The 27,602-nt window shown below is 41.1% G+C and overlaps 2 protein-coding genes across 4 annotated transcripts; one reads left to right on the top strand and one right to left on the bottom strand.

Annotated features, from left to right (window-relative positions):
• Positions 1-1,609: 1,609 nt before the first annotated feature.
• LOC140649138 (uncharacterized) lies at positions 1,610-11,003 on the top strand. The gene is made up of 6 exons (XM_072855891.1): positions 1,610-1,689; positions 2,451-2,621; positions 5,900-5,970; positions 6,750-6,913; positions 8,803-8,913; positions 10,908-11,003. Exons 1-6 carry the CDS (start codon positions 1,610-1,612, stop codon positions 11,001-11,003), a joined length of 693 nt encoding a protein of 230 aa, XP_072711992.1.
• A 629-nt stretch (positions 11,004-11,632) lies between these two features.
• Positions 11,633-24,489, bottom strand: IRAK1BP1 (interleukin 1 receptor associated kinase 1 binding protein 1). Of its 3 annotated transcripts, none has more exons than XM_072855331.1 (5): positions 24,332-24,474; positions 24,121-24,301; positions 17,324-17,389; positions 12,999-13,129; positions 11,633-11,954 (listed from the first exon to the last, which is right to left on the bottom strand). In XM_072855331.1, exons 1-5 carry the CDS (start codon positions 24,412-24,414, stop codon positions 11,684-11,686), a joined length of 732 nt encoding a protein of 243 aa, XP_072711432.1. In that variant the 5' UTR covers positions 24,415-24,474; the 3' UTR covers positions 11,633-11,683. The 3 variants fall into 3 exon arrangements, with proteins under 3 accessions (XP_072711432.1, XP_072711433.1, XP_072711431.1); XM_072855332.1 differs by having other exon boundaries at positions 24,338-24,473; XM_072855330.1 differs by having other exon boundaries at positions 24,121-24,489.
• Between the last annotated feature and the right edge of the window lie 3,113 nt (positions 24,490-27,602).

Raw genomic sequence — 27,602 nt, 5'->3', positions numbered from 1 at the left:
TTTTGGGAATGAGGAATCCTGATCCGATCCACCGCGGGAGCCTTTCCATGCAGGGGGAAGACGACCGCCAGTCTGGGAGAAGGGGAATAACCCCCGGGCCTGAAAACCCGACCCGGGCGCCGGGCGTCAGGCACAGGGTTCACCACTCTGGGTTCATTTTGGGCGTTAAAATGTTTATGCCGGGGAGGGTGCGAAGCCGAGAGCGCCCCGGTCCCGCCGCTCCCCTCAGCCGCACAAGATGTCCGCCGGCCCCCAACGCCCGCTACCGGCCGCTACCTGCCGCCAGGCGCCGCCGGCAGCTCGCGCCCCACCCCGCCCCGCCCCCACCTGGGAGCTCAGCCCCCTCGCCCCCCCGCGGAGCCGAGCGGGGCCGGCACCGGCCTCCCGGAGCTGCGGGGGAGCGGGGTGCGCTGCGCTGCGGCCACCGCCGGCTTGAGGGTGAGGCTGAGGGCGAGGGGCTGCCTGCGGCGGAGCGCCCTGCGCAGGCGGCTGTGCGGGGGGCCGGGAGGGAAGGGAGGGTCGCGGGGTGGCGCCGCCACCTGCCGCTGCCGCCGCCGCCACCCGCCGTGCAGCCCCGGGCCGGCTCCCCTCAGCCGCCGCGGCGAGGGCTGAGGGTCGGCGGTCCGGGGGAGGAGGGCTGCGGGGCTGTCCCGGGCCGCGGCAATCCGTCGGAGCGGGGAGCCCGCCCCGCCGCCTCACCTGCCGGCTCGGCTTCGTGCCGTCGATCCCCGGGCTTGTGGCAGATATACCGGCCGGGGCTCGGCGGCTTCCCCCGGCTGCGGTGGGCGCTGCCGGCACGGGGCTGCTGCGGCTCGGCCGTGCGCTCGGCTCCCAGCGGCAGTTGTCAGCTGGGGGGATGGCACGGCTCGTTTCTGACAGGTGTCCAGGCACTTCAGAATATGCGCAAAAGTATTTTGATTCTGTGGGGTTCCAGCTTTGGTCCCGGCTGTCTCTCTGTCTGCCACCGCATCCTTTCTGTCTGGTGGATCCAGCTGCTCAAAAGGCTGCTTTTAGAAATAGCAGAAAGACCTGCAGCGACAGAAGTTGTATGGTCGTGTGGTGTAAACGCTATGGGCAAACTGGTAGCGTTCGGTGGGGGGGTCCTGTCCAGCTCTCCAGCCTAGCAGGCTGCTGATGGTTATTTTGTTGAACTGATATGTGACTCTTCCTCTCCCCTCCCCTCCCCTCCCCCCCCGATATATGTGGGTAAACAAGTACTCTAGATGTACAACTACTGATAATGTCTAAAATTAGGAGATGTGTTTTTTTTGCTGTTGGCTCTAAAGCAGGTAATGCAGAAGTGAAAAATGCAGTGTCTGGTAACCGCTCATCACACGTGCAGATGTTTTCATATTCCTTACAATATGCTTTGGGCCTCCTTCAGCATTATTTTGTGATCTTGACTACCTTTGCTAGGCGGTTTTCATAAATCTAACTTCCCACGTACACATGTACTGGATATATTACAGTAACCCAAATTATTGTGTAAATGACATAAATTAGGATAGCAGGAACTAGAAGCTACCGAGAAACAACTGAAACAACTTGCTTGTGCTTGCAAGCTGAGTACTCTACTAGAGAGTAGTAGCTGTAACAGCCACTACTGGAGATGAATGAGACAGAACAGAGAGTGGATGCAGATGACTCTTTGAAGGTTGCAGTAAACCTGTGCGCTCTGAGAGCGCTTGTGTAAAAGATACAAATCTCAAATTTCAGCAAGTCCTACTTCTGATTTGAAAAATCCTCACAGATGTAAAAAGACAGTAAACGTGCTCCTCATGTGAAGGTGAGTGTCTTAATTTGAAGAGTCAGGAATATGCATTGGTAAGGTGTGGCAGGTGCCTGTGGAGTGAATGGTGATGTCAAATCCTTTTCTAGTCTAATGATCGGACTGTGGCACACATTGATATCATCTTGGTATGATGCTGTGCATGCTTTGGATCTGAAAGAAAAATCTCTTAGTTCTGTCATATGTGCAATAATCACTGCATCTAAACAGATTTTTCTTGAGGCCATCAGTCTGATATGTCAGACATGTTTAATACACTTAATTAGATGATAAAGCAGCGCAAATGAATTTTTTCATGGAGAGCAGCTTTTTATTGCAAATTGGACAACTGTACAACTTCCCGGTTCCTTTTTTTTTCTTTTTTTCTATTTCTGGATGAAAGAGATGTTTGTATAACTCTTAACTAGGTTTTCCTTTTCTTTGTCTTGTGAAGCTGTCTACTTTAGTCTTTTATTGGTTTTTATAAGTACTCTCAAATTCAATGCAGTTTGACCTAATTTAGGTGTGCTCTGGCTGTAACTGAAATGCATGTGTACAGATTGTATATTATCTTGTGAACCAACAAAACAATCTGAAGGAAACTTTTAAGTACTATACAGCTAGCAAAGCTGATGGCTACATTTTTTCTTTCTCCTTTTTTTTTTTTAATTCCTCTTTTTAGATTAGAGAGCAGGGAAGTGTCTTTGAAGAAACTTCCTGTTGGAATGCCTCACATCAATGCAGCTGCAGCTCTGCAGATTTGCGTGCTGCTGTCTGCGCTTCCTGCACAATATTTCATATCCCAATGGTACGGAACAGACTCTGCTCAGCGCATCGAAATAACAGAAAGGTTGTAAGTCTCTCTTTCCCTACTGTATTTATTTATAAGAGAGTTCTCTTTCTCATCCCCAATGACACTTTGTCCTGGAAAGTTGGAGTGTGGGTGGAATACACTGGCCATTCCTACATGAAAACAACATTCAAATCGTACCTCAGACATTTTTGTGGCTTAATGTGACTGTATTTAGTTGTTTAAAGATGTCCTTCAAAATTTGAATAACAACCATTGTTTTCTTCGCGTGAAAATCTGTGTATAATCTGTGTGAGTGCACGACTGTGCCTTAATCTCATTCTGCTTTTGGACATTCCAATATATGTTACTATGGGTTATGTCCCTTTAAAAAGAGGGAAATGAAGTGTTTGATTGGTAAGACTATTTCTAACTTTCCATTACCTCTGACACTTACTGTTAAAATAGATTTTCTTCCATGTTATGACTCAGTACAGAGTCTTAACCAACAAAAATTAATTCATCGTAAATTATTTAAGGCAGTCATAATGATAGAGTTAAGTAAGTAGTGCCATTTTGTATATTAATTAAGAAGTTATGTATTGACAGGGTCGCGTGCATCTCTCTCCAAATGTAAAGTGGAGAATACTACATCAGGTCCAAATCTTTGATGGTGGTAACCATTGGCAAATGTTGGTATCTTGAAGATGAACCATGCAAAGAGAGACTTCTATGACTTTGTTTTAACAGTGCAGGCTGTGTAGTGCATTGGTTGTGTGGTTCATCTGTAGAACTCAAATACTGAAGTAATGAGAGCAAAAGATTGGCCTGATGAAAAAAGAACTAAGTCTGCCTTTATGCGTAAAGACCCAGATTTAGATAATTTTCAGGTTTCACGGCATGAGTCAACTACTGACCATTTAGATTTATGCAAAAACTTTTAGGCTGTTTTTCAGTAGCATTTTGATTACATGCACCATTTTTGAAACGCCTCATGCTCACTCATCTCAAGTAAGAGTTGAAACTGCAGAATCTGATGCAATTTAGCAATTCCTATGGTCTGAGTACAGAAAGAAGTAACCTGGTCATGAAAAATGACAGTTTCCAAAATCTACATATGGTTTACTGGTACAAGTGACCATTGAAAGAATATTCATTTGCAGTCTAGATATTAATCTTGAGGAGAACTTGTTCCTGGTCACTGACTTTTTTTTCCCTGTTTGCTACAGAAGCGAAGCCTTAAAGTTTAAATATTAAAAAAAGTTATATACAAATACTAGAGAAGGATTTTAAAACAATGTGATGATCATTTTTACTACTAAAGGATAATTGCCTCTTGGAGCAGCTTTACAAGATCCTACTTGAATCTGGATGCGTGGGCAGATCGTTTAAAGCTGTGGCTATCAAAGACAAGGTAGGATGTTACATACTGTCTGCACTTAATAATTTCAAGCATGGCCTCTTCTTAACAGGAAGGTATGCTGTAGGGGTGACATAAGTAACAAGGGGGAAAGGTCTCTTATTTTCTTGTTGAGACTGATTTGGGACTTTCTACCAGTTTTAAGAAAACCTTTTGCCTATATTCTACACAAACGTGCAATTTGAACTCCATGCGAAACTAAATATAAATCATGGCAGTAATTCTATACATGTTATCCTCTATTTTAAATTTATCTGATTGTGAAGTCAGGAGGATTAATCATATTAATGATTGTAAGCAGCTACATGTTTGTAGGATCAGATCCTACAACATGGGATGGACATCTTATGCTGCATATGGTAGTTCAAGAAAACTTGAAATTGAATTAGAAAATGCAGATGGGAAATCTGTGGGTGTAGGAAGAAGGGGAAACTTGATTATTGGACATGTGACAGTGAGTTGGTCTAGAAAAAGTAAGATTATATCCATTTATATATACGCCATTTTAATTTAAGAAAACGGTTGCTTAGATATGTTTGTTGGGGAAGTTAAGAGGCTTGTTTGTGAGATTTAATTCTTGTATAGTGGAAATACTCCAAAGGTTTTACCTTGTCTGGACCTTCAAAGCTCCTTTATTACTGAGCCATGTACAATAATCAAGGATGTCAAGTCATCTGAACTGTGGAAGATTCAGACTCCGCTTTGTCCCCAGGAAAGCCTAGGGGCACAGTATATGGATGGAAACAGAAACTGTGCTTTTCTTAGGTTCACCATTTTTGCAACTTTGTGGAAAGCTCCAGGCATCTCTAAAGATAAAGCCTTCAAAGAGCAAATGATCCTTTGGAGCTGCTTGTGTCTTCTGAATATCTTTATTTATAAAGAATTGGTTATCCTAAAAATATGTTGACACTTGAGACCTTCCAAACCTACTATATTAGCTGCTGTTTTCAACAATGCGGTCTGACAAGTCAGAATATTTGCCCATTCCTGTAAAAAAGGTATTTGTTAACTTGAAGTCTTCCTACAGATTTGAGCTAAACCAAGACTTTTTAAAAAAAGTATTGTTTGCACAGTTGTGGAACCTGCTCTTACTTTCTTCCAGGTAGGGTGAAGGGAGTAAGACTGAAAGAGGGAAGGTGGTGAACACCATAAAAGAGGAAGGAGAGTAGGACAGCCTATAGTTATTTGGCACCAACAGGTTGCTGACTGGTATGGATGGAGAGTCTTAACGCAAATACATCTGTTCATAGACTGCTCCTGTTCCATTGCCAGCAGAAGGAATATTTGAAAGCTCCCCCCCACTAAATGTTGAGTTTGCTCATTGTTTCTTTACGCTTTCTCTTTTTCACAATGGCAATGTAAACCATAAGCCATTTCACCTTTTTAAAGATGTCCCTCCCCTAGCCCCGACCCTTTAAATTCACATGAAATTCAGCCTAGTGCAGAAGAAGTTACACTTACTGTAGCCTTAAGCTGGGACTCATTGCCAGATACCTCGTCCATACCAGTGTTAACCAATCTTTAAAGATTTCACAATAGAATTTACAAAACATACTGAAGAATCACTCTGTTTGTTAGAGTTCAAAATAGTATTTGCTCACCTGTAGAAAATAAATGGGTTTCCTGTGATATAAAAGTTACAATGCAGCTGTAGAGTTGCATATCCAAAGAAATTAGATTCATACTCTTTTCTCCTGTTGGAACAAATTCCTTTGTCTTGTGTATTCCTTAAAAGCAATTTTAATGTGAAACTCTCATTCTGCTTGGGCTTCAAATTGTGAAGAATTTTGTATCAAAGCCTTTGCAGTATCCCTCTATTCAGACAAATGCTTAAGATAGTAATAATCAGAAGGATGATTATCCTAACACTCAGTTTCTAAAGAACTTGTTTGAATGTTGGGTTATTAATTTTACATTTTAGGAATTGGTACTATGGAGAAAAGAAAACTAAAATTGGCGACAATGAAGCAGAAACTCATTCTTATTTTGCAGGTATTGGAGTCTTTGCAATCCTTTTGGATTTTGCTTGTGATATTGTCTTCTATAAGGTCTTCTATAGTGGATTTGTATACTTGCTTTGTAAATGGTAGTCTTTTTTTTTTTTTATTCTCTCTAAACGTTATTGATAATGTTCAGTAAGCAAAACGGAAAATGTAAAATCTGAGGCCTTTTCACCCTGTGTTGTGCAACAGTATCAGTATGATATACTATATGTATGTATCTGTTTTGTTGAATAGATCGGAGCGTGCCTATTTTGTGTTGATGTATGAAACAGTGGTATAGCTTTCACTTGATTCAAATGAACTGATTTAGATCAGCTTCATAAAAGGAAAAAGAAACAGTTGATCAGTCTGCTCCTGGGAAGAAATTCCCTGCAGTCAAACTGAATAGAAGAATTCTGTGACCTAAACTGGGAAAAACTAATGGCAAAATCAGTTAGCATGTGTAAGCACTGTAAAATATCATATGTCAGGCTTAAGTAATTGTCAATACATACATGAGTTTATGCTTTCCAAAACTCTGTTAAGACCCCTATGTAGTATCAAAGGCATACAAATAGAAAAATGCGTTCCTTGGTGGATGCTGCTTTGTCAAATATCATAATAAAATTCTGGGGGGGGGAAACCAAAGTACCTGTTCCCTTTTTTACTTTGCCTGTTAATCTAACTATCACTTCTCTTCTGGTAGAAGTCAGGAGAATGTCTGTTTAAATGTTTAATATACTTGATCAACCACTTATCCTTGCTAAGTCTCTTTCTTTGTAAAATTAGAATCAACTCATGTTCGCAGTCCAAAGCCTGAATATATTCAGTTCAGTGTGGGACAGGTAATAGTTCACAAAAGATTTGGCTATTCAGGAGTCATTGTTGGATGGGATGTAAAAGCTAATGCTCCAGAAGAATGGCTACAACACCAATATCCTCCAGCGAAACAGGTTTGAATGTATTAAACTCTTTATTAATACATACACAGAATAACTCAGGTTAAAAAAAAATATCTCAGAAACACTGTTACAGACAGACTTCCTGCTAACCTAATGGAAAATACTTAAGAGTCCCATATCACCTGTGCAGCTGAGCGATACCTCCGCTTCCTCTGCGCTGTTGTCCCAGTAGAGCTTTGCTTTTGCACCACTGATTGGTTAAGCTTCGCTGGTCAGGGTTGTACTGGACATGTCTCGAATTAAAATTACTCACTTTTAATACACAGTGTTGTATTTAAAGTAGCAATGTCAACCTGTAATGTTTGAACAGATTTCTCATGGTGTGCTACTAAAGTTGAGAGGCTGTTAAATCTTTTATTGCGTCCTCCAGTGTAGGTATAATTGGTAACATCTTCATTGCACTTAAGAAATGCAAGTAATCCTTTGTGTTTAATCAATTTCGGTGAGCAAGCAATGTTTTTGGGGATCTGGACACTTGGAATGTAAATCTATTTAACAACGTATTTTTGTTAGAATTCCTGAAACTTTTGAAATTCTCTAGTCTAAGTCCTTGTATTTGAAAATCAGATGCTACATCTTTGTTGACAGTGCTGCTCTGGTAATACAGTGCTGCATACTCCGTGGGTTGGCCACTGACATGCTGCTTAAGCGTCAGCAAGGCACGAATCATTAAGTCAAAGAGGACTAAAAATGAGAAACTCTGCCTGTAGCAGAGAATTCATGTTCAGCTGGGAGCAGACATTCAGTCCTGCTTTGTGCGTTTTGTTCCTTCCCCACTGTAATTTTATCCACCTGCCACTCATTTTTGGCTTCTAAAACACCTGCATCCTTGCTTTTTTTTCTCCTCTCCTTTTCTCCTCTCAGTATTGTTGTCACCAACGGAACACCCGTGAATTTCCCATCAGGCGTTCTGATTCTTTTTAGGTACCTTATATTGTTCTGTTCTCCCAGTGACCTTGTGTTCATCTTTATTGTTTTAATTCCAGTAGTGATGACATGTGGTTTAACTGTGTGTCTTTTTTTTTTTTTTTTAACTTGCCTCTGCCTTTTCATGTTACGTGCATCAGCTGTGCAAAATGCCTTCTGACCTTTACGAGGCAACTACTAAGCTTGGTCCTTGTAAATCCCGTCCAAACATTAGCCAGGCTTTCAGCCCAACTTTTCCTTGCCTTTCTCTGACTTTCAGTTCTTCAGTACATCATTGAGCAGAGGTCACTGCCATGACATTGATCGATACTAACTGCTTCATAAATGCCAGTTATCTGTCTGTATTCATCCATCACTTTTTTGTGTTTAGATGGTGGGTTGCTTTGGGCAGGAATGTTTATGGATAGTAGTAAGCACAGTGGGACCCTGGCCCATGATTTGGGTTGATAGGCACTGTAAAAATAATAGTAAGCCACACTTCTTTCTTGGCTGGAAGATTTTAATATATACATGGAAGTTGCCTTAGCTCTGTCCAGGACTGGGACCAAGATTGTCAGAGGTGGTATTATGCTCTGAATGTGCCTCTTTCTCTCTGGTGTTCTCTGTTGCCACTGGTGAAGGAAGAAGGGTGACTAACAAATCGTTACAGGACCTATATACAAAAAGCAGGGATATTCTAAGTCATGTTTCTTGCAAGATCTATGGGAGAAAAGGTTAATTAAAATCTTGACTCTTAAAAATTGTTTCAGATATGCAAGAACATAATGTATTAGTTTTGATGGCTTTATATATTTAATTTTCCAAACTGACGTAGGTAAGATCATAAAAATGAACTTGCTGTATATTGAGTGGGTTTAGGTTCTGTAAGCCTAGTGCGAGCTAACTGATTGTATAATGTAATCTTTAGTCATCATCTCCCCTTGAGGCTATTTATTTTCCTTCTATTTTTACAGGATCTAAAAGATACTCCGCACTATCGAATTCTAATTAACAAAGCAAATGGGTTTGGCAAATCTACAGCTTACATTCCTGAGGAAGAGATAACAATTATTATGGGATTAGAGGTAGTATTTAATCTTTGTTCAGTTGCAACTTGTTTGTTATCCAGTACATTTAAAAGTTGGCTGACTTTTTGGCTTAATAGATACTATCTATTTTGCAAAGTTAGTGAAAACTAATAGAGAAAGCAGATAAACAAATTACTGCTGTACTTGCAAGCATGTGTCTTTGAAAGGTGATAAATGACCAAACCCAGGTATTGCCTACTTCAGAATATCCAACTGCCTAGTTTTGTAAGTGTTTTAGCAACTTGACTTCTGTTATGTACAGGCTGTTGCAGACATGGACTTTTGTTTTGGGATTTCACTGACCTGTCAGAGTTGGACGAGTCATTTCATCACTTTCTGCTGCATCTAGCAAAGTATATTGGTTTCTCAATTCCACTCTGAAAAATCTGCATTTCAAACAGCTTCTGCTCAGCTGCTGCCCAGACTGAATAATATCTCCCTTCTTAACTGCAAAACTCTCTGGGAGCCAAAAATTCTGTTTTGTATATCACGGTCTTGGTAGCTTTTGATTTCTAGCTTATGCAAGGTGCACCTGATTCTTAAACTAGTCAGAGACTCTGATCCAGGAAACGGCCTTCAGGCATGCATGCCACATACAAATGGCTTTTTGCAAGGGATCCAGTGCTATTGTGGATGCCTTCTTTTAAATTGTGGATAGTGGCAGTATCTGTATTTAAAATAAGAGCAAGTAGCTGAACCATTCCTCTAATAGGAGGTTCTTGGTCTAGTCAAACAGAGGGGATTCAAATGGGCATCTTTTGCCTTTCAGGAGAACCCCCCAAAGGAATTGTCTAAGTTAGGCTGGCCTGAAGACTCTCCATGCTCTCTCTTGACACTCTGCCACTGCACATAAAGGGCCCTCAGTCAGTGGGGCCTCAGAACAGTGTGATGCCATTACCTCTCTTATTTGGGAGAAGCCTTAGTTCCAGTCCTTGTTTCTGTTTTAGCCACTGATTGTAATATAAAATGTGCTAACATGCCTGAACTTAGGAGCAGAAGCTATGCTATCCCAGATAAGTGTCAGAAGTATTTAAAATTGGGTTCTGACCACTCTAACTTACGTGTCTAAAAAATGCACCTTGTCAGTCAGCTGGCTACCTTCCGTTACCGTTATAGTCCATGGGGAGAAACAGATACTTCACCTTAAACACTTACCTTAAAGGCTACGTTACACAAGGTATCAGATTGCTTTATTCACCTGCATGACAGGCTAATTCTTCCCAGAGATTATTATGGGAACTGATGGTAACAAGCTCACAAAATGAGATATTTGAAAGTTGTCTAGTTGAGATTCATTACAAATGATGAGTCATGCCTATACCTCAAGTTCAAAAGAAGGTCTGTGGATTGCCTTCACTCAGCCTTTCCTACAGCCTAATAGGCAGAGTAATTTCCTGAAGAGTTGAGACTGATGAGAACGTGCTTAGACTTGTCCTAACCCTTTCCCAGTTGACAGTTCTAACCCACTCGCTGTAGGCTTTCTGCATCATGACAAGGCATGTAACTTGGATTGCCCTTTGTGGATTTGCATCTTCAAGTTGGACATTGGGGTGCCTAAGGCCATCAACTTGGTGTGTCTTCACCATTTCCTTGACTGCTTCTTTACTGTTCCTGCTGCCTAATTGGATTAGATAACTGATCCAGCTGAAAAAAATGACAAATAGCTCTACCAGCAACAAATGAGTGGCAACTACTTCAATAAGAAACAGTGCTGATTTTAAAATATCAATGCCGATGTAGGTCCAGCATGTAATATCTCATATGTTCAACATTTGTAGAGTACTTTGCCAGTTTGAGAAAGCCACTGTTCTGATGACATAAATTAGGTTAAGGTACACGGAAAATCCCACTGAAAGTATCTTTATGTGTTTAAAAACTAATCAGGAGCTTTCAAAAAGTTAACTGTAGTAACTTTAATGATTCTTTTAAGTATCAGTTTGTATTTATTGCTAATTCTGATGCTTATTTAACTTGAAATATTCTTTTCTCAGGTACAACACCCTGATATGAAAGCCTATTTCAGTGGATATGATGGATCAAAATACATTATGCAGCCATGGTTGAAAAAAATCTATCCTCATGACTGAAGTACTTCAGTGTTTGTACATGTAATGTACATCCAGACAACAAATTTCCTTTTTAAACTTGAGCAAACAGACACCAGGATAAAACCAATGTATATTTTTTCCTATGATGAAATAAACCATTCCTAAGCATGTTTTATGTTGAACAATCTATTTCATTAGAAGTGAACACAGCACATGTTCAGTTTATCGTGACTCAGGACTGGGATTAATTTCCTTCCAAATCCGAGAGGAGAGGTTTAAAGAGAGCTGAGTTTCAGCTAGGAGTACCAAAGGGTTTGCACATCAAATATCTTGCCCTTTTACAGGGGGCAGAGGAAGAAACTGAACAGTTAAGAACTGTACTTTCAGAATTAATTGTAGCCTTAATTTTAGGGGATAGAGCTAAATAAAGGCCAACAGGAACTGAAATATTTCTGGGGAGAGCTGTAATAAGTAAATTACTCTCTTTACAAAAGCATGCATTGTGCTGCTTTCAAATGATACATGCAAAGGAAGAGTTAAATCTTTTTTGCACCTGGACAGATGTTAAGAAACCTTCTATGTTGGCTCACTACACAACCTGCATTCTTAAATCTCCTCTCTTAACTCTACATGCTACTGTAAGAATAAATTAAAAAACAACAAAAAACTCAAGAAAGCATAAAAATTTTATTAAGAAAATGTGTAGGATTTGAGAGTTTCTAGAGCAACTTGTTTCTTCTGTTTTCTTTTCCCGTTATCTCAAACACAGCAAACACTCTACAAGAAGCATAAGCAGTAGCGTTCTGGATTCTTTCCTGCAGAGTCAGTGAATCTGGGGAGTTCAATAGATGACTGTCTGTGTGGCCTCCCCATTCTTTTGTTTCTTCTTCTCTTATTAATAAAGGTTTTCCCAATGACTGGCCAAACAGTCGACAGACTTCTTGAGCTTTCTGCCGTGTGTTTCCAACAGCAGCAACGCATACTTGACGGCTGAGAGGTAGAAAAAGCAGCACGTAACAACCAGGGCCAAGTGATGTACAGGTATTCTGCCAAGCATTTTTTTTTAATGCCTCAGCTTTTGTAACTGCATAGATGTAAGGCACATCACCTTCCCCCAGGTTTTGGGTGATAGTTTAGGAGTTTGAGGGGGGAGCGTGTGGAGAAAATGTCAGCATCCTCATCAGCCATGATCAAGCATTTGTAACACCTATATGCTGCAGGGCATCCGTGTGTGGCTTGTGGTGCAGAGCAAGAGTTCAGCCCTTGCTCCAGGCATTTGGGTGGCCCAGCTGTAAGGCATACTAGCACCCATTTAACCTCACTGGCCTGATTTCCAGACTCCTGTGTAGATACCTTTGAGATACACTTCTGATACACTTCTGACTTCTCCAGAACTGTTAGCAGCAGCTAGTTGAGCTTGCTTCTTGGACCAGGCATAATTCTTTTCTTTAAAGAGGCAAAACCCAAACGAAGATTAAGCTGCTCTCTGCCCCCACAATGTCAATGGGAGAAGCAGGACTTTGAATAGTTAATGCCTAAAGTATCAAGACCGTGAGCTTGAAAGGAGCATGTTTCAATGCTGAGCAAGCACCATACATGGTTCTTTTCAGATCATGTCAGCAGCTAAAAGTAATGGGAATTGGCAAGGGTACTTAGAATTATCAACATCCGGTAACACACTTGTACCTTCATGAATAAATACAAATTAAATCTACATGTGCTGATGTAACCAAAGTCAAATTCTGTTGACCTAATATTCACGGTAGATTATACTTCCAATGGAAATCAGTGGGAAAATATTTTTTATTACATTCTGCTTTTGCACAGGGACACTGTAAAAAGAACAAGCTGTATCTTCTAGCCTGAACAGCATTAATTTATAAGTTATATTTAAAACAAATACTGAAATATTTGAACATAAATTTTAATAGGTATGAAGGAAACTATTTGCTCCCATTACAAAGAGTATAAATTATGTATTCATATTAACTGTTAGCTGAGGCTGTAAAATTTGTGGTGTGAGAGAGAACTTACCGAAGGGTGTCTATGGCTTCTGGTGTATGGTAGAAATGAGGTGGACTGATGGTAACAGAGGTTCCTAACTTTTCAATGAGTAGATTGCAAACATTCTGCATTTTTCCAAAATCGCTGAATATAATACAGACCTGGGAGTGAACACAGACATCACACAAGTAATCTTTTTCATTCTTCCCCTGTGATTCAACACTTGTATTTAAATCGATATAAAGCCAGATAGGTACAAGCTAACTAAACGTGCTAGTCCTGGATATAACTCCAATATTCATTTACTTAGAACACTTTTATATAGCCTTAGAGACTATCATGAGGTTTGCAACAGAAAGAAGTTCATAAAATGGTTTAAAATTGAGGATTAAGAAATGCTCTTTTGTGAGGAAGTATGGCATTCTTGGTATGTAGACAATTTGAAGAATGAACATGCTCTTTGGGACACATGACTAGATGCATCCTGGTTCTTCCCTTTTTAGATTACTATATGTTAGTTATGCAGAAACCCAAGCAAAATGATGTGGAAAACATTGTGCAGGAAAGAAAATTACGTTTTAATTCCAAGCATTAGGTTCAAGAAACCTAAACTATGAGATTAAACTAAGCTTAGCCCGGTCCAGCTTGCAGTGGGCTCAAAGCCCTGTGTTGGCTGAACAAACTCACTCCAGTGCCTAAAAAGAACTGGGCACTTCAGACTTGGATTAAAAACAATTTAAACATCTATCTGTCTGTGGCTTTGGCAGTAAGAAGGTTTAATACAGATGCATCAGGAATTCAGGTGCTTTCCCAAGTGCTACAAAGCAGGCATCACTATCAGCCCTGGATCCAGAGACCTACAGCCTTCCTTGCGGGGAAGCACCAGCCAGGTGGCGACTTTCTAGGCAGGAGCCAGCCTTCTTCTGTGGCACAGCACAGTCACCAGGAGTGAAGCAACGATGCCGAGCTGCTACTGCATTCAGGAATCAGAAATCCTGGGTCCCAAACTCTTTTTTAGAAGAACTAAACCCTCATCTTCACTTCCCAGTACAGCGGTCTCACCACCAACTCAGGCCCACCTTCTCTCTTATCCCTGACGGTTTCCTTTCTTTTTGCACAGTAATACAGCTTCAACAGGAGGGGAAGAAAAAAGCTGTGGAAAAGAAAATTCCCCTGCCAACCCCTGTGACGTACAGTCACCCCATGGACTGCAGCAGTCTGTCCCAGTGAAGGTGTATGGTACTGAAATCCAAGCTATGGCATGTCAGCTGCACTGCAGTAGCTTCCTGGGTGCATACCATAGATTTACCTTGTGGAAAATGAGATAATTCAAGGAAGTTGAATCTCTCAGTGAGAGAGGAGGGGGCTACTTCATATACAGGGTAAGGTAAAAAATGGATATTGACAATTATCACAAAGTAATGCACCCGTCTCATTACCCTTGGTAGCCTGTCAGTGCAGTACATGTACCTCATCCTGGCTTGAATCCTTGCACTGGCTCAGTAGCTCTTCACATGACTGAGCCAAAGCTGGGCTTAGGACCTTAAAAACTGACCAAGATGGAGTGGCAGGGCAATTCCATCTCCTACAAGGACAAAGGGTCACACATGTTGTGCAAAACTGCACCAAGCCTGCATCTTAATCTCAGCTGCTTTATCTGTAACTTGGGGGTTGGATCGCTTTCTGGAAGGTGCAGTACCAATTTGAACAAAGACTGAAGATGAGACTAAACCTAGATTTCTTTCTATAGTGGGAGTTCTTGCCATGTATAAAAAGCATACATCCTCTTGTGCTGTTTTGCCAAAAAACTGTCATAGTCATATTTTGTGGAAAGTTGAAAGTCTCACTATGAGGACTGTCACTGCCAGATTGCTATCAGTGTTTACAAGATTAGCTCCCTCAAGGGGATGAAAAAAAAGAATGATCAAACAAAAGAACTGTGGGTCTTAAGCAAGAGATAAGTTGTTCAGACTGGGGCAGTTCTGGGCACTCAGGAACTTCGTTGTTAAAAAAGCAGCATGTAATCAGGTACCCTCAGGGGCAGAAAAAACTGAGCATAGCTGTGAATTTTGTTGATTTTTCCCCCCTAAAAGTCACAGTTTTCATTTAGAGCTAGATGCAATAAATTTAACTTACATTTACAGAGGATGCCCGAGCATTAAAATGCCAAGCAGTGTTTCAATTTCTTCAATAAAATTATGACTGAGGTTAAAAAGTGTGAAAAAGTAGTATGAGGGTATGCAAAACCATTATGGACATTATAAGGTTTGGGTAAGGCTGTAAAGGACAAGAAGTTATGGTTTATAAGGAGGCAAGTATATTAAGAAATGCACAAAACCAACATAATCTTCATCCCATGAGATCATCATGCAATAAATGAACTATTATAATTAAGATACTATAGAGCTTTGTGATCTCATACACAACTTCATTCTTCTGCATATTTTCCTTTGTTATAGCATGAATTAAAATTTATCTCCTTACAGTTGAAAGCGTATCTCGAATTCTTAATTGTACCTTAAAATAGCTATTTGACTGGGAATTTCTTCAGTCTTCTAAAATCTCTTACAGTAGACAAATGGTAAAAAGAGTTTATAGAATGAAATAATGCACAACATCCATGATTTTATGTATAACACAAATATAATGACAAACTCTTTAGTAAAGAAGTGAGTGCAAGTTAATTTTAAATTCATTTATATTGCTAAAGCATGCAAACACGCTGGTCAATGGAACTTCATTGGTTTATGAAGCTGCACTAATGAAACAAGTACATACATAAAGGGGCAAGCAAGGAGAAACTAATCTCTGCATAAAGAGCGACCATACTTCTACTTAAGTGTACAGGGCAGCCAAAACAGCAGTACTATGGATAGATTTTTCAAGTTCTGACACCCAGGTCCTAGGCAACCATACAACTTTTGAACAGCAATTACAGCTGGTCTAAGCTGCCTACAAATGAACACTAAATGCATGTAATTCACTTTCCACCTAAAATCTTTGTTCTATAAAAATTAATAGCAGAAGGGAGATGATTGGTTGAGTTACCACTTAAGACTGAAGTTGTAAGCCTAAGCTTGTCTGTAGCCTAAATAATAATTCAATATAGTTTTATTTATTTTTAAGTAGAGCTTATCTAAAAAACATGGTGATTTAAGCTCTCATGATAGTAGGTGTCTACTTTATGAAGTTAAAGTCATTCAGAACATGACAGTGATGCATACCATTTAAGTATCTAACGACTCATTTTAAAATCCAAATTTTGTTCTCCAAATTCTCAATTATTTCTGTATTTAGTGCTGTTATTTAGATGAGTGTATGCCTTAAAGCAAGCAAGCAAACTAAAGAGGCTGAACCCTGTTTTAGGGGGTCGTAAACAACAGCTCTATAAAACAGCTATCACTTTATTGCAGGCTTCCAGGTTTACTTCATAAGGATCTGTAAATTTGCTGGGTAGTGATTAAAGTTTGATGCTCTAAGAAGATCCATTGACTGAAAACACATCATTTCCCTCAGTGAACGTTTCCAGCACAGCATTTATTTCTTACTATAGCATGAACGTGCAAAAATATACTCCCCTGAGCTGCTTCTGAAGTAAATGGGATTACTCCCATAATATTTAGCTTTCACACAGCACTTTTTACCTACAGAATTCCAAGTCAATTACCTAGGAAACAATTAGCTTTGCTTTACTTGCAGCAAGCTGACGGCAGAGTCGTGTAGAATAGACCAAAGTCCCGGTGCTGTTCAACTGTGGCTTAAACAGATCTAGATTAGGGCTGCCACACCACTGTTGTCCCCCATCCACTCTTGTCCTCTGCCTTGCATTGCCTCCAGTTCAGGGAGCTAAAATAATGGAAAAAATATAAGCTAACCTGGAAAAAAAAAAAGTTATTAACTGGAGCAGCTTTCTGAACTGACCTATCACCTGATCACTTAAGTACAACTCCTTGCAAGAAGTAAAGTGCAGGAAGGGCTACGGGTGAAGGAAAGTGCAGAACCGTGAGTTTGTTTACACTGCCACAGAACAACAACCTTAGAGCCCCAGAACCAAATATTCCTTTCTGTAGTATTGTGTAGTATTTAAAAAGCACACATTCATCTGAAAAGAAAATAATTGTTTCTATATTGCAGTAGCAGAAAACAAGTTTTGCATACAACAGAAGACCGCAGCTGAACTCTGCTTTAAACTGCAGTCCTTCAATAGTTTCTTTGGACTACGCTGCCTTTAGAGAACATGTGTAGAGAACATCTACTCCTCGGTATGAGGAAAGACATTCTGAAAATTTTCATTGGTCCTTGCTACATTTCTTACTGGTTTTTTATTATTATTTTTGGCTAGGTTGAATACGTACCTCTGCTTCCATTTGGTAAGTATTTTCTACTCTACTGAAATCCTCTGTTACAGTCATATTTTCTTCCTAGAACAAAGTACAAGAATATAATCTTAAAAGACAGAAATTAAGCATCTGTTGGAAATGTATGTACATTTTGTCCTGTAAAAGTTGAACTGTTTTGGCATATTACTTATGACTTAGCAAGAGAAATTTGGAATTTTTCCATGCAAATCTCTTAAGTTAAAAACTAGCTGGATGCTAAAGACTTCTTGATATTATATAAAGTAAATTACATTGTAGCTCTATAATGTAATTTTGCTGCTATTCACTTGAAGAGAACAATTAGGCCTTAAAAGTGACTGCTAGCTTGAAGCTGTGTGTATCAGTGTGTAACTGTAAATTCACCTGGTTCAAAAAACTAGAAGCTTCAATTGTTTTCAGAAAGTTAGTATGTGAAAAATGCTTTTCAGGCCCCTATTTTAAGATATTTAACAGTAGTGGCTTGTAGGAAGGTGATGTGAACAATGACTGAGCACTGGTTATTCTGGCAGAATGGTAACCCTTAAAAGAGGCTATTCCACCAGTGACACTTTTGCATTAACAGGAGCTACGTTATTCAACATAATGGCTGCACAGAGCACTAGCAAATCCTGTAAGACTTATAAATAAGATACTGAACTAACCAAGACACAGAATAACTCCAGTTACATCTGAATATTTGACCAGCTTGCTAGCAGTCTAACAATCACATTTCTTTTACCCACTTCCCTCTTTGGTAAACAGTTAAGATGAACAATTTATTGTAAAATTACTATAACACAATGAAAAGCACAGTTTACAATTTAATTGTAAATATAACTTTGCATTTAATACCCAGGAACTGTAGGGAAGCAGATACTAAGCCTTCCAATTACTGAAAAAGTTCTACTTACTAAATTTATTTGCATAGGAAACCAATATTTGCCTTCAGTGTTGACACACTTCAAAAGATTCTTTGTGTCAGAGTATTTCCTATTCAAGTTTATCATGTAGCATGCATGCATAAGTTTATATAAATGACATTAATCATGAGAAGCATTTTCCTTGTAAAATATCATATGGAAATTAGATCCATAATTACCATTGCACAGCAGCCTACAAGAAACAAATTTTGAAATTTCAGTCTTATGATTGATTGGCAGTGCTCAAATTCAAGCACAAGAGTCCTATTTTTGGATAATCTCTTCTAGTGAGGGCAAGGACCAGGGCCAGTTAGTCCCTAAAAGACGTATTTCCCCTTTTGCAGTCATAGGTTTGAAGTACTTTGGCAGCGTGGCTGGCTGTGGTTTGCTAAAGAGTGCTCAAGTCAGTCCAGCACCAACAACTCATTTAATTTACAAAATGGAGCAAATCTTACTATTTATGATAGAATCCAATTACAATTGACAAGAAAGTTTTTTTTCTAGAGCTCTCGTATCTTACAGAAATAGCCACACAGAAAAGCTCTCTTCTACAACTCATATTTTACAGAAATAACTATACTGTAATAAAACTTTAGAGTAAGCATAGAAAAAGTGCATTTGTTTTTCCTTGTCTCCGCTCCTTTATCCTTTTTAAAAAAAAGTTATCTTCCCTGCTGAACGGATTCAAGTCTAATTTGGTTTTGCCCTCCGCAAGGCTCCTGTGTATTTAAGGACAGTGCCATCCAGTGGCACCAGGCACTATTGCAAGATAAATGCAATCGGAGTGAAAAGATCATTTTGTGCCATCTACTATAAAATTTCCCTCACAGCTAAGTTTTATCCCACCAGATTTGACAGTAGCTGTATGTGTTATTGAAGATAAATGGACGAAATAACTGCTGAAGTCATAACAAGGTGGCCTCCTGTGATACATCTTCTGTTAGATACTTTGTTCCTGTTTGGGAGTGTGTTCGGACAAAGATATGGAAAAGACAGGTAGGCGACGGTAGAATTTTAAATTGAAATCAGGACTTCGACTACATCAAAAGCAAAAGGCTTGTCTTCCTACTGCTTATGCCTACTGTTCATATTTTGGCTGAGAAACTATCCATTTGATTGCAATAGCCACAGGAAAAAAAGTTTTCCCTTGTGACTTGGGGAAAGCTACACTTCTCATGTGTCAGGTATTCTGGACTTCTGGAATAACTTTCTCCATTTTCTAAATCTGTGGGCCAAGAATCACAGTAGAAAAATTAAATGAATATAACATTATTGTTATGTGATAACACAATTACCTCAGAAGCCATTGAACAATTCTTAACAGAATTGCACTTGCATTCTGCTTATATAGCCTATTTTTTTAAGCCAGCAGTGACATAAATCATCACTGTTGCAAGTACTGGAAACACAAAAATGAAAAAGACAGTCAACATCCCATTGAGCTTACAATATCAAGTCTAGAACTGTGTTTTGTCTTATATTTTCCTTCTTTTCAACATAAAAAAAAAAATCTTATATAGCCCTTCCTCCTACCTATCTGCTACTTCTGAACAATTTCTTCTTCACAGGACCATCGTGTCCACCCTCACGACACCATCGCTGTTTACAGGAATGACTGCTCCTTTCCCCGGAAGAGAACAGGGAAAAAACTAAATAGATAATCAGTGAAAGCACACTTCAAGGAAACAGCTATATAACAATACGGTATGAGAAAAGCCTACCTGCAGATAAAGTTATGTGTTCTGCTCCTGGTTACTGAGTTAACAAAACTGTAAGACCATTTTATGAAATATAAGACCAGTCTCAGTAAGGGAAAATGTTTATAGTTTGGAAATGTACGCTAATGCACTGTTGTGGTAAGCTATGCTGATATGTGTAGTTATAAATAAAAAAATCTGGAGACACCGGGAAATGTCTCTTAAAATTTACTTGTACATTTGCACTGATATATCCAATATAACTTTACACTATGAAAAATAAAGTTATTTAAACAACCAAAAGAGTTAGCTTCTTCCACCCAAACATGGCATTTTTGTTCTTAGTACTAAAGAAATGGTTAATAAGAGTCTTCTTGTATGCTCGTATCTCCTAAGAGTCTATCCATCATAGTGTCCCTGGACAGTTAAGGATGATAAGCACCTACAGTCAGCGCATACCCCAGGCATACCAGGCATCTGGTACTTGTGATCCAGCCTCTCATCCCCTCACTCTGTCTGTTCTGTTTGGCATTAGACAGACAGAACGACAACCTAAAAATCTACAGTGAAGATGTTTCTGCTGCTTAATGTCCATTCAAGAAATAACAGAAGTATATGTAACAGTTATTTTAAGAAAGGTAAAAAGCAGATTTGTACTCAGCAAATGTAAGGCTACTTTGGGGGTATTTCTTAAAATACATGGTAGTCTAAAAAAGGTGATGCCTTATACAGGTTTCTACCTTTCTTATTCAAGCATATATTGAAACTGGAAGATTTTGTAACTGAGTGAGCAAAATTTCAAAATCTTTCTTTTTAACTGACTGTATGGATTTGCATCCACAACTGTGATCCCTAAATAACAGTTTTGAAATATGGAGAATATTGCACATATATCCAAGGATATATCCCAGTACAGACAAACTCTAAGCCAGAACCCACTGGATATACTTTGTGAGCTGGTTTGTTTGTTTTGTTAAATAACACTCTGACTGGTACAACAAATACGATCAATGTTATTTTTAAACAAGATGGCCAATGCCAATTGTTAGATACAGTGATTAAAGAAAACAAGTGTCATCTCCACACCACTCCCCAAATAAATCATAGGTGGTAAATAGAAAACCAGTTTGCTTCTAGAGAAAGAGAAAAAAGCGTTACTTTTGAGCAGCTGGGCTGAGTAAGAAAGATTGGTTTCCCCATTGATTTTACTTTCCCTGCAGCCTTCAAAGCAGATTCTGTGCTCTGAAGTGCTGCATATACTTACAGCACTCTATAAATAAATGCTACTATGTGCATCTATTTCTGATTAAAATCCTGTGTAAATATATATGGAAATTAGGTGCTGTCCCCAGGCATCCTGACAAGCTGCTAATGCAAGCTCCTGCTGCTGCAAAGGTTATGCACTTCTGATCTCACAGACTTCCTACAACAGCAACCGCAAGAGTTAAGGAAACTGTTCTATGGATTAATTAAAAAATAAATATATAGAATAGCCAGCTGATTTCTAAAGAGGCCTTAGATAAGCTTGCAACAACTAGAACCATATAGAGATTGTGAAGAGATATTAATTTTACAGTGGTCTAGAATGGTATTAGCTACAAGTGATGTTAGCAAATGCAGTTAAGAACAAATTGCCAGCAGTGAGAGTTGTTAGTAGAAAAGCTACAAGGCAAATAAAAGCTCCAGCAGTGGAGTGATTTAAAATTGGATGGAACAAAGCACTAAAAATTATACTGCAGGGAACTACTCTGAAAAAAAAAATAACTTCATGTTGTTTTTCTCAGCATTCCCTAGAGCTAACACTGCTAACACTGAGAAACCCACAACTTAAGCAGCATTTCACAGTCCCTCAAGTACGTAGGAAGAACTAACATTTCCATTCTCCAACACATGGCATCTCTGAAACAGCAAAAGATTACTGTTAAATTATTATAACTATAAGAAGACACTAAATGCTCTCACATGGCAAAACAGTCCACTCTCCATCTAGGTTACACCACCACTGCTTACCTGCTCCCGTTATGTTTCCGAATCTGACTGCATATAGCCAAATATAACCATTTGTTTGTCCAGGTCATACTTCATTCTGCAATTATTTTTTCTAGCCTGGAGTAGTGTGCACAGCCCATCTAAAGCACACTCACTTATTTAACATCCTGCCTACTCCTTTTGTGTGCCATCCAGCATGTGTCGAATGCTCCACGCTATCCTAATTCAATCAGGTTCATGTCAAAACTGGAAGTCAGTTATTCAGATTCACTGAATGGTAAATATCTGCAACTATCTTTTCTAATCTATCCACACTGTGAAGAGCTATTTAATTGCAGCCAGGATGAAAATACCCCATGATCTGATAGCTCACCATGGTGGTGGGTACAAAGCTTATTGTTTATTAATAAAAATGAATGCATGATGAGTTGCCCTGTCTTCTCCCATTCCTCTTAAAATCTGCCAGACTTTAAACTCCTATTAACTCATTTAATAGAAACTGAAGGCATTCAACCTGTAATCCCATACAAAAAATGCAGCGTTTTTGATTGAACAAGTCATTCTGATGGCAATGGAATTGTGCTCCCTGTGACAGACACGCACCCAGCTATGCATTTGGGAAAAACGTAGGGAGCAGGATCATATATCTAGCCCACAGCAGCCTCCATGTCTCCTTGCCATCTAGTCCCATAGCTCCAATATGAACTTCTTCTAAATCGGCGGTTAAGGGGTCTTTTTTATTGCTGCCTTTATTCCTGAACAGATGCTTTATTTAGCTACTACAGAAACAGACAGGATCACTATCAGTTTTAAAAGAAAACAGTAAATCCTATTTTGTTAGGGGGGAAAAAAAAGGTTGGAGTCAGCACTTATCTTCAAATGCATGCAGCATTTGAGGTGTGGGCATGCAGTTTCACTGTAAGCACATCACTGTTTAGGCTGAGTAACTTACTCTCTTTGCAGTTACTAATTGCACTGTAATGAATTCATGTAATGTAATGAATTGCACTGTAACATCATGCAGTATCATGAAACCCTTCTGCAATTCTTTCTTGTTTACTATACTGAATAATTTGGTGTTGATAGCAAACTCCATCATCTCCCTTTTCCCCAGCTCATTTGTGAATACACCAAAAAGGCACAAGCTTCCTGGGGAACTTCAATAGTAAGTAACTTTAAAAAGCAACCACTTATTCCATCAAAGATCAGCTTTGTTCTGTTTTTAAGAGTCCTAGGTGTGGAATACCATCCAAAACTGTTTTATAAAATCGAAAAACATCAGGAGCACAACTGCTAGGACAGGTATCACCCTTACAGAGCATTTACAGCATGGACAAAGCTTTAAAGGCAAAACTATGCTTTTCTCCTTGTCAGAAAATGACTTCCTGAGGCCAAAAAACTTACTATGGTAAAGAAACTTTTTGAGTCCACAAGGGGCTTCTGTTACTTCAGCTATCTTGATCATGTCTCACGTCTTTTCATACCTCTCTACTTAAGCAGAACAAGAAGAAGAGAGAGGAAAAAGCTCTGCAGGCACTTGTCACTAAGCTATGGTAATCACATAGTTATACTGACACTTACACACATGTATAGGTTAAGTTATGTTGCTGTGTACTCCTTTATCAGTTTCATCCGTATGCACGTGAGGATGCTGTATTACACGAACAGATGAAACAGTCGAAGCAGGATGGTTTCCACATGCAAAACAAGCAACCTGTTGGAGAGCCCGAGTAGCGACCTTCCACCTTTTCTGCTGAGGCTGGCAAAGCTGCAACCTCCCAAAGACAGGCAGGCTTTCACAGCAGCGCCCCAGCAGCCGGTGCGTTCCGAGAGCTCCAAACCCCCTTACTCCTCTGCTTCCCGCCGGCCAGGCCGATGCACGCAGCGCCCACGCACGGGTCCCCGGGCCCCTCAGCGGGCGCCTTTCCCCTCGGAGCTGCCCCAGCCCGGCCGCCCCCGCTCCCGTCGCCGGCAGGAAGACCTTACCCCGCAGGCTACCGAGCGGGCTCGGGGAGGCCCAGGGGCCGGAAGTGCCGGTTGGACCCCGCAGCTGAGGGAACTGCCCCGCCCGCTCCTCCCCTCGCCTTCCCCCGGGGGAACCGCCCGCCCCTCAGAGCCCGGCGCCACAGAAGACCCCCCGCTCCGCCCCCGGCGCTGCAGGAGGCGGAGGCCGGGCGGCGGCTCTCACCGGGACGCCGCGCTGGCGGGCGCTCTGGGCGATGTACTCCAGCCGGCGGGCCACGCTGCTCCGCGCCGCCCCGGCCGCCCCCTTCCGGCTGCCCAGCCGCAGCGACACCCGCGCGCGGTCCGGGCCGGCGCTCAGCTCCGCGCTGCCGCTCACGTGCACCTCCCGCCCGGACGGCGCCGGGACCGGGACCGGGACCGGGACCGGGGCCGGGGCCGGGGCCGGGGCCGGGGCCGGGGCCGGGGCCGGGACGAGCTCGGCGAAGACGCGGGCGGGCGGCGGCGCGGGCAGCGCCATCGCGGCGGACCCCTCACGGCACCATGGCAACCAACGCCAGCGCCCCCGCTGCACCCTGGGAGGCGCCCACGTGACACCCTCCCTTCCGCTCCCGATCGCCATCCCCCAGCCGCGGCGCGGCTGTCACGCGGGCGCCAGAGCGAAGTTGGCGGAAGTTCCGCCGCCTCCCGCCGAGGGCGGTCCGCCATAGCAGTTACCGGGGCAGGGTGCCTCCGGCGGTTGCGGAAGGGCGTTGAGGCGGGCGGCTGGGCTGTAGCCGTTAGGAGGGCTGTGGCAGGGGAGGTGTAGGTGCACGTCCTCTGAGGAAAAGCTGTCCTGTTTCTGCCATTTTTGACTTATTATATTTTTCCAGCATGTTAAGGTCTGGAGCAGCCTGAGAGTGCGAGGAGGAGCGCTGGAGAAAGGGCCGTAGTTGCTCTCTGTGGAGGGAAGGTTTTGTTGTGCTACAGCGTGTCCTCTGCTGGTGGCAGGGCCTAGGCAGGGGTGATTAAAAACCATTCTAGTGTCAGTGCTGCTGGTTCTCCGTGGAGGGGTCTTGCAGCACACACGTTGGTTTTGCTAATGTCTGCTGGCCGAGTCCTGCTAATGCTGCCCTCTCCTTAGGAAAGGCAGAGGGGTGCAGTTTGGCTTCTCAGAGAATCACAGAATGCTTGAGGTTGGGAGACGAGCTCTGGGGAGGGGGTCCAGCCCCTGGTCCAAGCAGAGTCAGCCAGAGCAGGTTCCCCAGCACCATGTCCAGTTCGGTTTTGAATGTTTCAAAGAATGGAGACTCCAGAACCTCTCTGGGCAACCCATGCCAGTGTTTGACTACGCTCACAGTAAAAATAAAGTGTTTTCTTGCGTTCACATGGAGTTTCGTGTGTTTTAATCTGTGTCCATTGCATCCTGTCCTGTCACTGGACACCGCTGCGAAGAGCCTGGCTCCCTTGTCTTCCTTCTCTCCCATCAGGCATTTATATACATCGATAAGATCCCCCTGAGCCTTCTCCAGGCTATACAGTCCCAGCTCTTTCAGCCCTTCCTCACAGGAGCCATGCTCCAGTCCCTTCATCATCTTCATGGCCCTTTGTTGGACTCTGTCCAGTCTGTCCATCTCTCCCTTGTACTGGGGAGCCCAGAACAGGACACAGCACTCCAGGTGTGTCTTGCCAGTGCTGAGCAAAGGGGAAGGATCACCTCCCTTGACCTGCTGGCAACACTTCTCCTAGTCCAGCCCAGGATGCTGTTGGCCTGCTTTGCTACATGGGTGCATGATCTGCTTGTTGTCCACCAGGTCCCCCAAGTCCTTTTCTGCTTTCCAGCCAGTCAGGCCCCAGTGTGCACTGGTGCATGGGGTTGTTCCTCCCCAGATGCGGGATTTGGTATTTCCCCTTGCTGAACTTCATGAGATGCCTCTCAGCTCAGTTCTCCAGCTAGTCTGAGTGACTATGAAATGACTAGCTCTGTATGTCTGGTCTCATTTGTATGAGGATTTTTTGGAAGGACTCTGGATATGTCATTACTGTTTACATTTGTGGTACATTGTGTTTTGATTACCTGAAATCTGGAATCTGGCACAGAGGCTGGAAGCTGATGATACTGTATGTTTATACAAGGTCTTGCAGCCTTCAGAATTCACGTTGCAAATGCTGGAAAGTCTGTGTGACATGATACAGATACATATTGCTATACTCTCCTTCTAAATAAAAACATGACATGTAAAGACATCAAGACCTGATTTTACAAGTCAGATGCAGGTTCCTTGGAGGTGGCAAGAAAGAGAAATATTAAGGGAATGGAAGCCCTGTCTTTTTTGCCCTCATTAATCTGCTTGGTGCGATGTGTGCTTCATGTCTCATCATCAGGGAGATTCTGTACAAACTTCCTTTCCCATCATTAATATCACATCTGCCTTAAGAGATATCAGTGACTTCTGTGTGCCTCATGACTTTTTGTCTTCTGCCTTTGAATCTGGTTTTCTTTCCAGGTTTGCTGAACACTTAAAGCTTCAAATGAAATGGGTTGAACCTGTTAGGTATTCATTACCTCTGGAGATGACACTCCATGTTTCTCAGCATGAATAACCAAAAGTAGAGACACCTAAATTTTTAAGTGTAACTAATCAAAGTTATATGAGAAGACAAGGAAGAAGCTTGTAACAGGATCCAGAAATATTGGTGCCTAGTCACTTAACATAAATCAATTCGAGAGCTTACATGGATAAATTCTGGGCACTGCTGACTTTAAGAAATAAATATAAAAGGAAAATGAGTACAGAGGAAATGATAAATGTATATTCCTCAAAAATAAATTCTTTCATTAAACAGGGAGTTAAAAATGCTTTTGAAAGTAGTCTGTCACAGCAGTACTTTCTTTTTTTTTTGTTTAGCCAAGATGTTTGTAGAGGATTTACTTAAATATATAACAGTATCAATAGACACAGTCTAAGTATTGAATGCTGCTTATCAAGAAATCATCAATAAAGCTTTTAAAGAAGTGTTGGATAATGTAATGAAGCTGAACTGTGTACTCTCCAAGTTATTTTTGTGTGTTCAAGACTATTCTGATTTAACCATTGATTAAAAGTGATTTGCCTTTTTATGAAAGACAGCCTGTATCAGACAATATCTGTTGGAGTCGTTACACGCATACATGTAGATGTGCAATGAAATCTCATACGTGTTACGCACTTCGTAATTAAATGCTGTATGATCTTGAACTTTCTGGGAACACAGTGTGTCTGGTAGAAATATTACAAAAAGGTATCATAATTAAGAGCTTAATTGGATGGATCCTAGAAGACCTTTTCTAAGACCAGTTATAAAATTACCTTAGATGCAAATTAATCTATGGAAAAATACTTTTCTGTGAAACAAGGTAAAGCGCTATTGAGTAGTTAGCATGCACTATAAGAACACTATACACTAAGGATAATTTAATAACTATAGCCACATTTTTACTTTGCACTCTTTAAGGGTACTTTGCAAAGCTCCAGTTTAAGTATATTGAGAGTCTGTCACTCAGAATTTGAATATAAAGCCAAATCTATGGATAATAAGCTTTTTCTGACTTACAGTTTGAGTAGGAAGCATTTTTGAAAATGATGGATTAAACTGTTGTTTCAGAGTTGGAAAAGCTAATTGTGAATATCATTCTGCTAACTTATAGTCGAATTAAAAAATTGAAAACTTAACTACAGACTATGAAGA

The sequence above is a fragment of the Ciconia boyciana genome, chromosome 3 (assembly GCF_034638445.1).
Source record: "Ciconia boyciana chromosome 3, ASM3463844v1, whole genome shotgun sequence".
Taxonomy (NCBI): Eukaryota; Metazoa; Chordata; class Aves; order Ciconiiformes; family Ciconiidae; genus Ciconia; species Ciconia boyciana.
The sequence above is the reverse complement of the archived record's forward strand: the minus strand, read 5'-3'. Positions and strand labels throughout refer to the sequence as shown.